The sequence below is a fragment of the Cololabis saira genome, chromosome 20 (assembly GCF_033807715.1).
Source record: "Cololabis saira isolate AMF1-May2022 chromosome 20, fColSai1.1, whole genome shotgun sequence".
NCBI classification, from domain to species: Eukaryota; Metazoa; Chordata; class Actinopteri; order Beloniformes; family Belonidae; genus Cololabis; species Cololabis saira.
The window spans coordinates 5,077,865-5,092,157 of NC_084606.1; the positions used below are offsets into that span (position 1 = coordinate 5,077,865).

The following is a 14,293-nucleotide window of genomic DNA, read 5'->3' on the forward strand; positions in this document are numbered from 1 at the left end:
ATGACACCACCCAAGACTCTCTATGTCAAACCATTCAAAAGTTATGTCAGAAAATAGGGACTATTATATATCGACCAATCAGAAGAAGGGACGGGGCTAATTTGCACCAATTTTGTTCAAGGACTCAAAACCGAGTCCGATGACACCACCCACAAGTCTTCATGTCAAACCATTCAATAGTTATGGCAGAAAGTAGGAACTATCAAATATGGACCAATCAGATGAAGCGCTGATGATGCGCTTTTTTGCATCTAGTGTAGCCACGGTCGTCGCAGGATGGAGACGCACATTTTGATGTATAACACACCTGGGTGCACGTTACGGTTCGGGCGAAGAAGCGGCCGAAGAAATGGCATAAGTTGTGGCAAAATTACACAATTAATTCAAAATGGCCGACTTCCTGTTCGGTTTCGGCCATGGCGCCAAGAGACTTTTCTTCAAGTTGCGACATGATACAGGTGTGTACGTGGATGTACGTCAAACCGTATTGTGGGGCTTGAGGCACGAGTTTTTCTAGGGGGCGCTGTTGAGCCATTAGGCCACACCCATTAATGCAAACCATTAAATATCACATTTTTCACCAGGCCTGGCTTGGTGCAAAATTTGGTGACTTTTGGGGAACGTTTAGGTGGAAAAAAGGCCCTCATTTTGTCGGAAGAAGGAAAATTCCTACAGATACAATAGGGCCTTCACACTGTAAGTGCTCGGGCCCTAATTATAAAACCAAGTGACCTGTACTGCTCAGTAGAAGCAAAAAACACAAGAGCAACAAACCAGGATCAGCTGGTCTGTGTGCAGCACCAGTGATGTGTGTTTCCTCTGCAGATGAAGGTGTGTGTGTGAGCTGATGTGGACGTGAATTCAGCAGAATGGACCAGTGTGAGGACGGAGAGGACGGAGTCCCTCCCTCTAAAACCTCTCTGTGTGGGGAACATGAGAGTCGGAGCAAAGCTCAGAGGTGAGATGAGCATCTCTAACTGTCCCTGACTCTTCTGCATGTCAGAGCTCAAGACTCACATCACCAAACCTCATTATTACAGGAATCAACCTGGACCTGGACCTGGACCTGGACCTGGACCTGGACCTGGACCTGGACCTGGAACTGGATCAGGACCCAGCTGTGTCTCCTTGAAGAGCAACCGATTAAAAGACTTGATAGTCTTATTTGAAGGAGACCAAGGTTCTGCTGGAAAGAGGTGAGTGCATCCAAATGCTGCCAAAGATTTAGGTTTGATTCTTTTTAAATAGACTAAATATTTTTATCTGTATAACTTATTTTTCATATAAATAGTATGTACATTTAACTGTTGTCTTCTATCAGGATCCATCAGAAAGGAAACTCTCTGGAACATGAACCCAGCTGTTTGTCCTTGAAGAGCGACTGGTCAAGGGACTGGTTAGTTCACTTTAAAGGAGACCAACGTTCTTCTTCAGAGAGGTGAGATATATTTAAACACATTTAATGTATTTAAATCATGTATTTTCCTCTGGTTGAAACATCTGGAGGTCTCACCTTCCAGAGGACTGATCCTGATGATGGTCCAGAGTTCCTCTTACTGATCCTGATGATGGTCCAGAGTTCCTCTTACTGATCCTGATGATGGTCCAGAGTTTCTCTTACTGATCCTGATGATGGTCCAGAGTTCCTCTTACTGATCCTGATGATGGTCCAGAGTTCCTCTTACTGATCCTGATGATGGTCCAGAGTTCCTCAGCTGCTTCATGTCTCCATCAGTTGTCCGTCTTCTTGATCTCTAACGTTTCTTGGAGCAGAACTGGATCTTGTGAACGTGTGAATGAGCAGAGCTCTCACTGAGGTCACATGTTCTCAGTGGATCAGCAGGACTAGTAAACCTTCACCACCACCAGTCCTCTGGTGGACTGTCCTCATCCCAACAGGACTTCATGGACCTTCAGCTGCTGTTTGTCTCTGTGAGGACAGACATGATGTGAGCTAATTCTTCCTGGTTCCTCCACAGAGTGGACCAGCAGATCTCAGAGTCCCCCAGTGGTCCGTCTGTCCAGCAGCATCAGACCCAGCTGGACTCCGTCTTTCAGGTCTGTCCATGAACAACACCTGTCTCCATCTGTTGTCCTGATGTCCATCTGCATGCTGGTCCCTAGAGACCAGTGGACTGTCAGTCTGTCAATCATGGACCTGATGTTTGTCTCTATGCTGGTCTCTGGAGACCAGTGGACTGTCAGTCTGTCCATCAAGGACCTGATGTTTGTCTCCATGCTGGTCTCTGGAGACCAGTGGACTGTCAGTCTGTCCATCAAGGACCTGATGTTTGTCTCCATGCTGGTCTCTGGAGACCAGTGGACTGTCAGTCTGTCCATCATGGACCTGATGTTTGTCTCCATGCTGGTCTCTGGAGACCAGTGGACTGTCAGTCTGTCCTTCATGGACCTGATGTTTGTCTCCATGCTGGTCTCTGGAGACCAGTAGACTGTCAGTCTGTCCATCATGGACCTGATGTTTGTCTCTGTTGTTTCAGTCTGGTTGTGTCCTTCATGTGGTCTTCTGTTCCAGCTGCTGGAGGACGACATCGTCATGTTTGTGAAGGACGAGCTGAAGAAGATCCAGAAGGTTCTGAGTCCAGATTACCCAGAATCCTCAGAGAGTCAGGAGGAGGATGAAGATGAAGAGCAGAAGAGCATCAGAGAGACATTCATGAAGATCACAGTGAAGTTCTTGAGGAGGAGGAAGCAGGAGAAGCTGGCTGACCTCCTGCAGAGCAGTAAGACGTTTCTCTGAACATCTGAGCTGCTGGATAAACCACACCCAATGTCTCAGTAGATGACTATTTTCCGATTTTTTCCCATTTTCATCACCCATTGCTCCTACCTAAGTGACAGTCCTGGGGCCTCATTTAAAATGGACTGGGTAGGATTCATACTAAAAGTGAACATACACCCAAAAGCCGAAACTGCCGGGCGCAAAAAAAAAATCTGGATCTATAAAACAGCGTGCACGCACACTTGCACGTAATGTTCTCTTTATAAATCACAGTCCAGCTGGAAGGTTGCGCAACTGAATCCGCCTCATATCCCGCCCTCTAGACGCCCACTTCATACCATAAATGGTCAGTTTTTGCATATGAATGAGCCTGCTGAGCATGCGCAGCGGCTTCTTGCAGCCTGTTGATGAATGAGACGTGTCGAGGCACCGTGCCACTAAATTTACCGGAGATTGAGAACTAGATGTTGTGAATGAGGTGGAGGACAGGAAAACTACATTATTTGGTGGTCACAGTAAAAGTAGAAAAAAGTATATAAATAGTATAGATAAAGCGAGTTACTGCCCGTTAGTGCCACGACGCAATTTCCACTGGGGACAGGGGGGGACATGCCCCCCCTACTTTTCAGAATCATGCATTTGTCCCCCCCCCCCCCACTTTTAACAGTTTAAAAACTAACGATAGGCTCAGCCTGTAATTGCAGATCACCAAGACACCCTGTGCAAAAGCGATGCGAAGACGGGACAGCAGCCCCGCAGCACCGCTCCCCCTCCTCCCCTCCCATCTCCCCTCAGAGCTGCTCAAGCCTGATTTATGGTCCCCGGTCACATCAACGCAGAGCTACGGCGTAAGCTCTGCTTTGGTGTAACGCAGAACCATAAATCAGGCTTAAAAGTAAACACAACATGGGCGCACGTACCCCTTGCATTACAGGCAGACACACACGGGGAGAAGAGACTATTTCTTTCATTTTAATTTTTTTAGAAACTTTATCCATATGAACGCAATTGTTATATAGTCCAACTTTCCTTATTTTAATCAGAACACTTTCTTTTTTCCTCTTCGGCGTGGAGTAGTGGGCTCGGAGCGGCAGCACCCCCCCCCCCCCCCCCCCCCCCCCCCACCCCCCGCCGCCTGCTCCGTTATCAGCGGGGATCCGCGGATTTTTGGGTTAGTTTTTTCTTTTTAGATCCGAGGCTTTGCGTAGATGGTGGCTTCCGCAACTTTCAGGCGCTTTTTCTGCACAAGCAAGCTTTATAGATGAGGCCCCTGGGCATTGCCATCCTCTACCAACCCCGTGAGGTCCATGCACTGAGCTCAGGTCTCCTCCTTAACCTGAAGGAGTGAGCAGGCCAAATCTGCTCCAGACAGGGTGGGGCTTCTCTGGGGTTTCTCTCCCTATCCGGCGCCCCGGTTGGTCAGAGGGGGGCAGTAGAGCCAGGACTGTGTGCATGTTTTTTTTGAGGGTAGCTCACATAGCTACCCAAAGGAACACGGGGAGAACATGCAAACTCCACACAGAAAGGTCCTTTCTCCAACCCCACCCAGGGTGTGGGCACTGAAGTCATGGGGGAACTAACACGACTAACACTGAACGGCTGATCAGTGAATGTTGAAATGCAGAATCTTTAGAGGAAGTAGAACTTGTTGTGGGCTGGTTTTAAAGCACTAAGTGGTTTTCTTTATTTCGTCTTTATTTAGATACCGTTGCTGCCGTTTGTCAATCCAAACTCAAAGTTCAGCTGCAGAAGAAGCACCAGCATGTGTTTGAGGGGATCATTAAAGCTGAAAGAAAACCCGTCTGGAGCAGATCTACACGGAGCTCTACATCACAGAGGGAGGGACCGGAGAGGTCAATGATGAACATGAAGTCAGACAGATTGAAGCAGCTTCCAGGAAACCAGACAGAGCAGAAACAGCCATACGACAGGAAGACATCTTTAAACCCCCACCTGGAAGAGATGAACCAATCAGAACGGTGATGACGAAGGGAGTGGCCGGCATCGGGAAAACAGTCCTAACACAGAAGTTCAGTCTGGACTGGGCTGAAGGCAGAACCAACCAAGACATCCAGTTACTGCTTCCATTCACCTTCAGACAGCTGAATGTGCTGAGAGAGGAGAAGTTCAGCTTGGTGGAACTTGTTCATCGATTCTTCTCTGAAACCAAAGGAATCTGCAACTTTGAAGAGTTCCAGGTCGTGTTCATCTTTGACGGTCTGGATGAGTATCGACTTCCTCTGGACTTCCACAACTCTACAATCGTCAGTGACCCCAGAAGGTCCACCTCAGTGGACGTGCTGCTGACAAACCTCATCAGGGGGAACCTGCTTCCTTCTGCTCGTCTCTGGATCACCACACGACCCGCAGCAGCCAATCAGATCCCTCCTTACTGTACTGACATGGTGACAGAAGTCAGAGGGTTCACTGACCCACAGAAGGAGAAATACTTCAGGAAGAGGTTCAGAGATGAGGAGCAGAGCAGCAGGATCATCTCCCACATCAAGACATCACGGAGCCTCCACATCATGTGCCACATCCCAGTCTTCTGCTGGATCACTGCTACGGTCCTGGAGAACGTCCTGGAAACCAGAGAGGGAGGGGGGCTGCCCAAGACCCTGACTGAGATGTACATCCACTTCCTAGTGGTCCAGTCCAAAGTGAAGAGGGTCAAGTATGACGGAGGAGCTGAGACGGATCCACACTGGAGTCCAGAGAGCAAGAAGATGGTGGAGTCTCTGGGAAAACTGGCTTTTGAGCAGCTGCAGAAAGGAAACCTGATCTTCTATGAACCAGACCTGAGAGAGTGTGGCATCAAAGTCAAAGAGGCTTCAGTGTACTCAGGAGTGTTCACACAGATCTTTAGAGAGGAGAGCGGCCTGTACCAGGACCAGGTCTTCTGCTTCATCCATCTGAGTGTCCAGGAGTTTCTGGCTGCTCTTCATGTCCATCAGGACTTCATCAAGTCTGGAGTCAACCTGCTGGAGGAACAAAGAAACACAGAGACCGACCTCCATCAGAGTGCTGTGGACAAGGCCTTACAGAGTCCAAACGGACACCTGGACTTGTTCCTGCGCTTCCTCCTGGGTCTTTCACTGGAGACCAATCAGAACCTCCTACGAGGTCTGTTGGAACCAAACCAAAGAAGTTCACAGAACAATCAGGAAACTATCAAATACATCAAGGAGAAGATCAGTGAGGATCTGTCTGCAGAGAGAAGCATCAACCTGTTCCACTGTCTGAATGAACTGAACGATGGTTCTCTGGTGGAGGAGGTCCAACGGTCCCTGAGGTCTGGACGTCTCTCCACAGATAAACTGTCTCCTGCTCAGTGGTCGGCTCTGGTCTTCATCTTACTGTCATCAGGAGATCTGGAGGTGTTTGACCTGAATAAGTTCTCAGCTTCAGAGGAGGCTCTACGGAGGCTGCTGCCGGTGGTCAAAGCCTCCAAGAAAGTTCTGTAAGTACCAACAGGCACATGTTGGACCTCTGGGCCCTCATTTATCAATCGTTCGTACGCACAGATCTGTGCGTAAAGCGTGCGTACGAGCATTCCCATGCAAAGTATGGTATTTATCAACATGTACCTGTGCGCAGAAACACGTGTAAATATACGCACAGCTCCGACCATGCGTACACACAAAACCTAGTGGTAGAACAGTGAAACTACAAATAGAACCCAGTAAAAGAGTCACAGTGTTCAGCGATCTCAAACTTCACATGTGAAGTTTGAGATCGCTGTGACTGAACGGGGAACATGTGCACATGTTCCCCGTTTCCTCCAATTAATAAAAATTCTCCATTAGTAATTCAGACATTTTGAATAATTGGTGTGACAAGCTATAAAAGACAGCTTTGGCAGGACGACCTGAAAAGAAAATACAAGTACCATGGCTTATGTGGCAGTGTTGGAGGATTTGGAGAACCGAGCATGTTTTCAAAGAGCGCGCTGATCTGTTGATCAGTGAGAGCACGGAGCGGCTTCTCAGCAGGTAGCGTTTCCCCAAAAACATTCTGATGGATCGATGCCGTGATTTACAACCTATAATGGAGCGAGAGACAAAACGCACCAAAGCCATCCCAGTCACATCCAGCTCCGTCCACCCTGGGATTTTTTGCCACCGAAACATTTTGACACTAAGCAAAATCATGCCGGCAGTGTTGGATGCAATAATTTCTCTGGCCCTAATTTACACCCAGTTTCCATAAACACATCACCAACAAGCCCAAATTAAACGAGGATTTCATGTCATTGCCGGATTCCCAAACATAATTGGAGCTATAGATTGCACCCACATCGCCATAAAAGCACCATCAGACAATGAATTCAGTTACGTGGACATGAAAGGATTTCATTGAATCAATGCACAAATAATCTGCGATGCAACTATGTCTCTGTTTCCCGTCGTTGCCCGGTGGCCTGAGGAACGCACGACTCATTTATTCTGCAGAACAGCTCGGTTGGTGTTTGCACCTCCAAGCAGGAGCTTTTGACTCCAACCAAATCTTAATTTATGGATAATCTTCCAAGAAATATATCAAACATGGTCAACATAGTTATTTTACAAGCTAAATCATCACATACATAAATGCAAATGGAATAACAGAAAACCCTCCATTGTACATCTGAAAAAATGAATGTAAACTGTACTTAGCGTCTCTAAAACCGATCCGTGAAAAAAACGATATTGCCAAAAGCTTATATGAAACGATGTCTTTGTTTCTTAATTTTTATTAACACACTTCCCATAGCTTGTCAGTAAATGTATCTTTTTTTTTATTTTTGCTCTCAAAAACCCCCAAATGTTGAATATCTGTTGATAATTGATTATTTTGTTTCATTTGACTTTTGTTGTAAACCCTACAGAATTTTGTTCAATAAAGTTTGAAAACCTCCAAGCGGGAGCTGTTGTTGCTCCATATATGGTCAATTGGAGGCGTTTCTGATGCAAATGACGGTAACCATGCACGAGCACGGCAGTTAAGAACAGGTGGGATTTATCATCACTGATGTGCGTACGACCAGCGTCCGCACGTTTGATAAATCCGGATTTCTTTGTATTTACACACATTCTAAATTTCATTCCTACGACAGGATTTAGAACCTTTTCTACGAACGGTTGATAAATGAGGGCCCTGGAGTGGAGGCTGGTTTCTGACTACGTCTGGTTTTACCTCCACATTTCATGTTTTCTTCACTTGTTTGGGCTCTTTTTTCAGCACAACCTCACATGAGTGAGTTTGCACTGGTTCTATTATTTCCAGAGACTTTCATGTCACACTGGACCTAAAAGACGAACAGAACAGTTGGAGACACAACTACATTTTCTTCCATGACAGTGAAATAACCTGGTGGTTCTTTTCTTCCGTCCGCAGACTGAGTGACTGTTACCTCTCAGGAAACATCTGTCCACTTCTGTCCTCAGTTCTCAGCTCTCAGTCCTCCAGTCTGACAGAACTGGACCTGAGCAACAACGATCTGCAGGATTCTGGACTGGAGCAGCTGTGTCCTGGACTGGAGAGTCCACACTGTCACCTGGAGTCTCTCAGGTCAGGATTCACTCAAGTCTTTTCCTGCTGACTCCCTTGCAGCAGATAATTCACTTCAGTCCAGTTTTACTGGTAGAACCCACTTCACTACAAACTCACCTCAACACTCCACACAGAAATCAAAGGTTTAAACCTCAGTGTGATCTAATCAGTACTATATTATCTATTATTGATTAATGTAATCTTGATTAAGTTATGGGAACGACACTTTCTATTCATCTTTCTGGATGTTTGCTTTAAAACCTGCAGTTGTGAATTAAACCAAGGGGCCGACCTGCTCTGACCTTTGACCTTCTGTTCCTGAGGGACGACACCGTCCAACGTTGTTGACACTGAAGCTGTAGTTCTGTCAACAACGTCATCCAGCTGTGCAGCAGCAGGATTCAGGATTCCAGCAAAATATCTCCTTCCACATGTTGATTCCCTGGAGAAATCCAGGATTACTGCGTTTAGCGACGCTGGGTCACTACAACCCACTGATGACTGTTACCATGACGATGAGGGAGTGGTGCTGGATGACCATCAGCTGAGCCGACTGTCCATCAGTCATGTTACAAATAGATGTAATGTTTTCTATAAACTCTCCTGACGTGACACATTCACCGTCCTCAGAGTTGTCGTGGACGTGAAATCAACCATGAGCTGGTTTTTGCCCCCTCTAGCGGCCAGTCGAGGAACTGCAGCGAGTCAGAGTTCCTCATGAGACCCGACCCAGAAGTGATATGGTCGGCGCTTGGTCTCCACCTGGACAGCCAGCAGTGAAGGACGACATGCCGTCAAACATGTCACCGGTCAGATTTGAGGTCCAGAGAAAACTCTGGAGTCCCACATTGTTTTAAATATGAGACCGGAAATCTGGGTGTAGTCATGGACTCAGACCTGAAATCTGGGTCTAGTCATGGACTCAGACCTGAAATCTGGTTGTAGTCGTGGACTCAGACCTGAAATCTGGGTGCAGTCATGGACTCAGACCTGAAATCTGGGTGTAGTCATGGACTCAGACCTGAAATCTGGGTGTAGTCATGGACTCAGACCTGAAATCTGGGTGTAGTCATGGACTCAGACCTGAAATCTGGGTGTAGTCATGGACTCAGACCTGAAATCTGGGTCTAGTCATGGACTCAGACCTGAAATCTGGGTGTAGTCATGGACTCAGACCTGAAATCTGGGTGTAGTCATGGACTCAGACCTGAAATCTGGGTGTAGTCATGGACTCAGACCTGAAATCTGGGTGTAGTCATGGACTCAGATCTGAAATCTGGGTGTAGTCGTGGACTCAGACCTGAAATCTGGGTGTAGTCGTGGACTCAGACCTGAAATCTGGGTGTAGTCGTGGACTCAGACTTGGACCTCCAGAGACATTAAAACATGTACAAAGTCGTCCTTCTATCACCTGAAGAACATCTCCAGGATCAAGGACTGATGTCTCAGCAGGACCTTGAAGAATTCATCCATGTTTATCTTCAGTGGACTTGATTACGGCAACGGCGTCTCCACAGGTCTAACTAGCTGTCAATCACACAGCTGATCCAGAACGCTGCTGGTTCTCACCAGAACCAAGAAGGTGGACCACATCAGTCCAGTTCTGAGATCTTTACACCGGTTCCCTGCACCTCAGAGAATAGACTCTAAAATACTTTCGGTAGTTTAAAAATCTCTGAATGGTTCAGGACCAAAATACATCGAGACTTGGGGCCAATCCCAATACACCCCCTACTTTCTACCACTAGCCCTAAAAATGAGTAGGGCCCTTGTAATCTTCCCTAGGGATTGGGACACCACTTGCTACGTCACTGCGTGGTTTACATTTGGGTACGTAAGCGACTGCGTAGTTACGTTTGCACATACGTCACACCATATCAGGAAACCGAGAGGAAGCAGGCTAGAAGCTGTTTTAATTTCAGCTGTAGCACTGTTAATATGGCACTTTATTAAGTTTTAATATTTTTTCAGGCGTAAAAGTAACCGTTAAGATCGCCAAACTGGGCTCAGTTTATCCAAATAACGCCTGTTAAGAAATTTGCTCCGATGTTTTCGGGGTGAGTAGAGCCGCCAGCTGATTTATGGTTCCATAAATCAGCCTTTATTCAGGCGTGATCTTTGCAACAACGGGCAAACTAGTGATTATGTACATTCACTGAGTGAATATTATGAAAGTAAAATATATATTTCTCGCTAGAAATGTATCAAAACGCATTTTTATGCAGAAACTAACTCAAAATATTGATTTTATTCACTAAAGAATAAGAAATGTCCTCCATGTTTTTTTTTTTTGGATTCATTCTGCAAATGATGACGTAAAGCATTCTGTGAAATTTTTCTGTCTGTCAGTCGGTGAGTCAGGATCTTAAATCCTTCACTATAAATGGCTAGATTCATACTCACTAGCTCTCGATATGCTCACTACCGCTACATGCAAAGAGGAATTGGGACACCACTACCCTCACGGGAACACGCAAAATTTAGGGGTAGGGATGAAAACTAGGACTAGGGGGAGTATTGGCACTTGGCCTTGTTGCCATAGCAATCTCCCAGACCTCTCAGGTGTCCTGGTCCAGGTCTGCTCTGTGTCCCCAGAACCAGAACCAAACATGGAGGAGCAGCATTCAGCTTCTATGCTCCACAGATCTGGAACAAACCTCCAGAAACCTGCAGGAACTGGAACCCTCAGTTCCTTTGAACCAAGTTAAAACTTGTTTGTTTACAGCCTTTGATGGATTATTGGAACTATTCTGAATTTAACTTTAAACAATGATAATATTATTTCTTAATTGTAACTCTAGTTTAAGGCTAACCTTTGTTTATTTTGCAACTGCACTAAAACTCATGATTTTAATTTTTTCCTCTTTATTTTTCATGTTTTTCTCATGTGAAGCAGCTTGAATTGTTTGTTACTGAAATGTGATTTAACACAAACTTTACTGAAGACCAGTAGAATAGTTGGAGACACAACTACATTTTCCTCCATAACAGTGAAATAACCTGGTTGTTGTTATTTTCTTCCGTCTGCAGACTGAGTGGCTGTCACCTCTCAGAGGACATCTGTCCACTTCTGTCCTCAGTTCTCAGCTCTCAGTCCTCCAGTCTGACAGAACTGGACCTGAGCAACAACGACCTGCAGGATTCTGGACTGGAGCAGCTGTGTCCTGGACTGGAGAGTCCACACTGTCACCTGGAGTCTCTCAGGTCAGGATTCATTCAAGTCTTTTCCATGTCCAGTGAACATGTTGCTAAACGTGTCTGCAGCAGAACACTTGAGCAGAGAACATGCAGCAGACCTGTGTTGTGTGTCTGCAGGCTGTCAGGCTGTCTGATCTCAGAGGAAGGAAGTTCTTCTCTGGTCTCAGCTCTGACCTCCAACCCCTCCCACCTGAGAGAGCTGGACCTGAGCTACAACCATCCAGGAGAGTCAGCAGGGAAGCTTCTGTCTAGAGTGGAGGATCCCCGCTGGAGACTGGACACTCTCAGGTAGGACACTCTCAGGTAGGACACTCTCAGGTAGGACACTCTCAGGTAGGACACTCTCAGGTAGGACACTCTCAGGTAGGACACTCTCAGGTAGGACACTCAGGTAGGACACTCTCAGGTAGGACACTCTCAGGTAGGACACTCTCAGGTAGGACACTCTCAGGGTAGGACACTCTCAGGTAGGACACTCTCAGGTAGGACACTCTCAGGTAGGACACTCTCAGGTAGGACACTCTCAGGTAGGACACTCAGGTAGGACACTCTCAGGTAGGACACTCTCAGGTAGGACACTCTCAGGTAGGACACTCAGGTAGGACACTCTCAGGTAGGACACTCTCAGGTAGGACACTCTCAGGTATAACACTCTCAGGTATAACACTCTCATGTAGGACACCCTCAGGTAGGACACTGTCAGGTAGGACACTCTCAGGTAGGACTCTCTCAGGTAGGACTCTCTCAGGTAGGCCACTCTCAGGTAGGACACTCTCAGGTAGGACACTCTCAGGTAAGAATCTCTCAGGTAGGACACTCTCAGGTAGGACACTCTCAGGTAGGACACTCTCAGGTAGGACACTCTCAGGTAGGACACTCTCAGGTAGACACCACCACGACTCTTTATATCAAACCATTGAAATTTTATGGCAGAAAATAGGAACAATCAAATATTGACCAATCAGAAGAAGGGGCGGGTCTAATTTGCACCAATTATGTTCAAGGACTCAAAACCATGTCCGATGACACCACCCATGACATGACTCATGTCAATACATTCAAAATGTATGGCAGAAAATAGGAACTATCAAATATGGACCAATCAGACGAAGGGGGGGGTGTGCTTTTTGGTGTCTATCATCGCCACGGTAACGCTTTTGACTGAGAAAAGTAATGCGCGCCGTCGCAGGATGGAAACGCACATTTTGATGTATAACACACCTGTGTGCACGTTACGTTTCCGTCCGCATTAACGGCCGAAGGAATGTCATAAATTGCGCCAAAATTACACGACTAATTCAAAATAGCCGACTCCCTGTTCGGTTTAGGCCATGGCACCAAGAGACTTTTCTTTAAGTTGTGACATGATACAGGTGTGTACCGATCTTCGTGCATATACATCAAACTGTATTGTGGGGCTTGAGGCACAAAGTTTTCTAGGGGGCGCTGTTGAGCTATCAGGCCACGGCCATTAATGCAATCCATTAAATATCACATTTTTTGCCAGGCCTGGCCTGGTGCAAAATTTGGTGACTTTGGAGGCACTTTTAGGGGGAAGGCCCTCATTTCGTCGGAAGAAGGAAAAAAAAAACAGAACATTTCCTACAGATACAATATGGCCTTCGCACTGTAAGTGCTCGGGCCCTAATAGGATGTTAAATGTTAATTGACATTACTAAGACTAAATTATATAATCCAGTAGGTTCATGGTTGTGCATTTCAAAACCATGAACTTACACCAGTTGGCCAAATTCACTGCCTTCCATCAAAAAAGTATGGATCTTACCAAGAAATGTTCTTATTTCTAACTTAAAAATGCCATTACACCTGATAACACACATCACTTAAAAGGTTAGCTGTTATTCCCACGTGTTTCAATTGAACTTTCATTTGTGTCAAGTAAATTTTAAGTTCTAGTTAAGTTTCAAGTTAAAGTCTTGATAAGATTTTGAGTTTTGTGTTCAAAATATAATTCTGAGCCCTGGGAGCACATTAGCCACCAGCGCTACTTGATATTTTATCCATCAATGAATACAGAGATACAATTGAAAACTACCCAGTTAGCTTTATTACGTTTTTATTGTTCATCCTCATCTCTCTACAGCTCTGTGTTTTTACAGATTAAATGTGTTAGACGCATCGACAGTCGTCATAATTAATAGAAACCCAGCCTTCCACAGGGCTAACGTTATGTTAGCAAGGTACCGTACCGTTAATCTCATTAATTAGCGCTACGTTAACTTAATTTTACCGTGTCTGGGTGACGGTCCTCCCTCTGGGAGTAACAGGGTGTTGGTGGAGAAGCTGCAGCGTTGAGGACGTGCTGTTGTATCAGCTCTGTCTTACAGTCAGTACTGGAGTTGAGAGGGAATGAGGGGAGATGGCATCCCCCCTGAAATAAAAACGGTCCAAATCATCCCCCCTGAAATAAAAACGGTCCAAATCATCCCCCCTGAAATAAAAACGGTCCAAATCATCCCCCCCTGAAATAGAAACGGTCCAAATCATCCCCCCTGAAATAAAAACGGTCCAAATCATCCCCCCCTGAAATAAAAACGGTCCAAATCATCCCCCCTGAAATAAAAACGGTCCAAATCATCCCCCCTGAAATAAAAACGGTCCAAATCATCCCCCCTGAAATAAAAACGGTCCAAATCACCCCCCCCCTGAAATACAAACGGTCCAAATCATCCCCCCTGAAATAAAAACGGTCCAAATCATCCCCCCTGAAATAAAAACGGTCCAAATCATCCCCCCCTGAAATAAAAACGGTCCAAATCATCCCCCCCTGAAATAAAAACGGTCCAAATCATCCCCCCCTGA

The 14,293-nt window shown here is 46.1% G+C and overlaps 1 protein-coding gene across 2 annotated transcripts in view; it reads left to right on the plus strand.

Moving 5' to 3' along the window:
- Positions 1 to 14,293, plus strand: part of LOC133420127 (NACHT, LRR and PYD domains-containing protein 3-like) — a 129,557-nt gene that overhangs the window by 108,440 nt on the left and 6,824 nt on the right. For both annotated transcript variants that reach the window (XM_061709710.1, XM_061709711.1), the window contains 2 exons: positions 11,303 to 11,476; positions 11,588 to 11,758. In XM_061709710.1, coding sequence (XP_061565694.1) covers positions 11,303 to 11,476; positions 11,588 to 11,758 — 345 coding nt within the window. The remainder of the gene's footprint in view (positions 1 to 11,302; positions 11,477 to 11,587; positions 11,759 to 14,293) is intronic.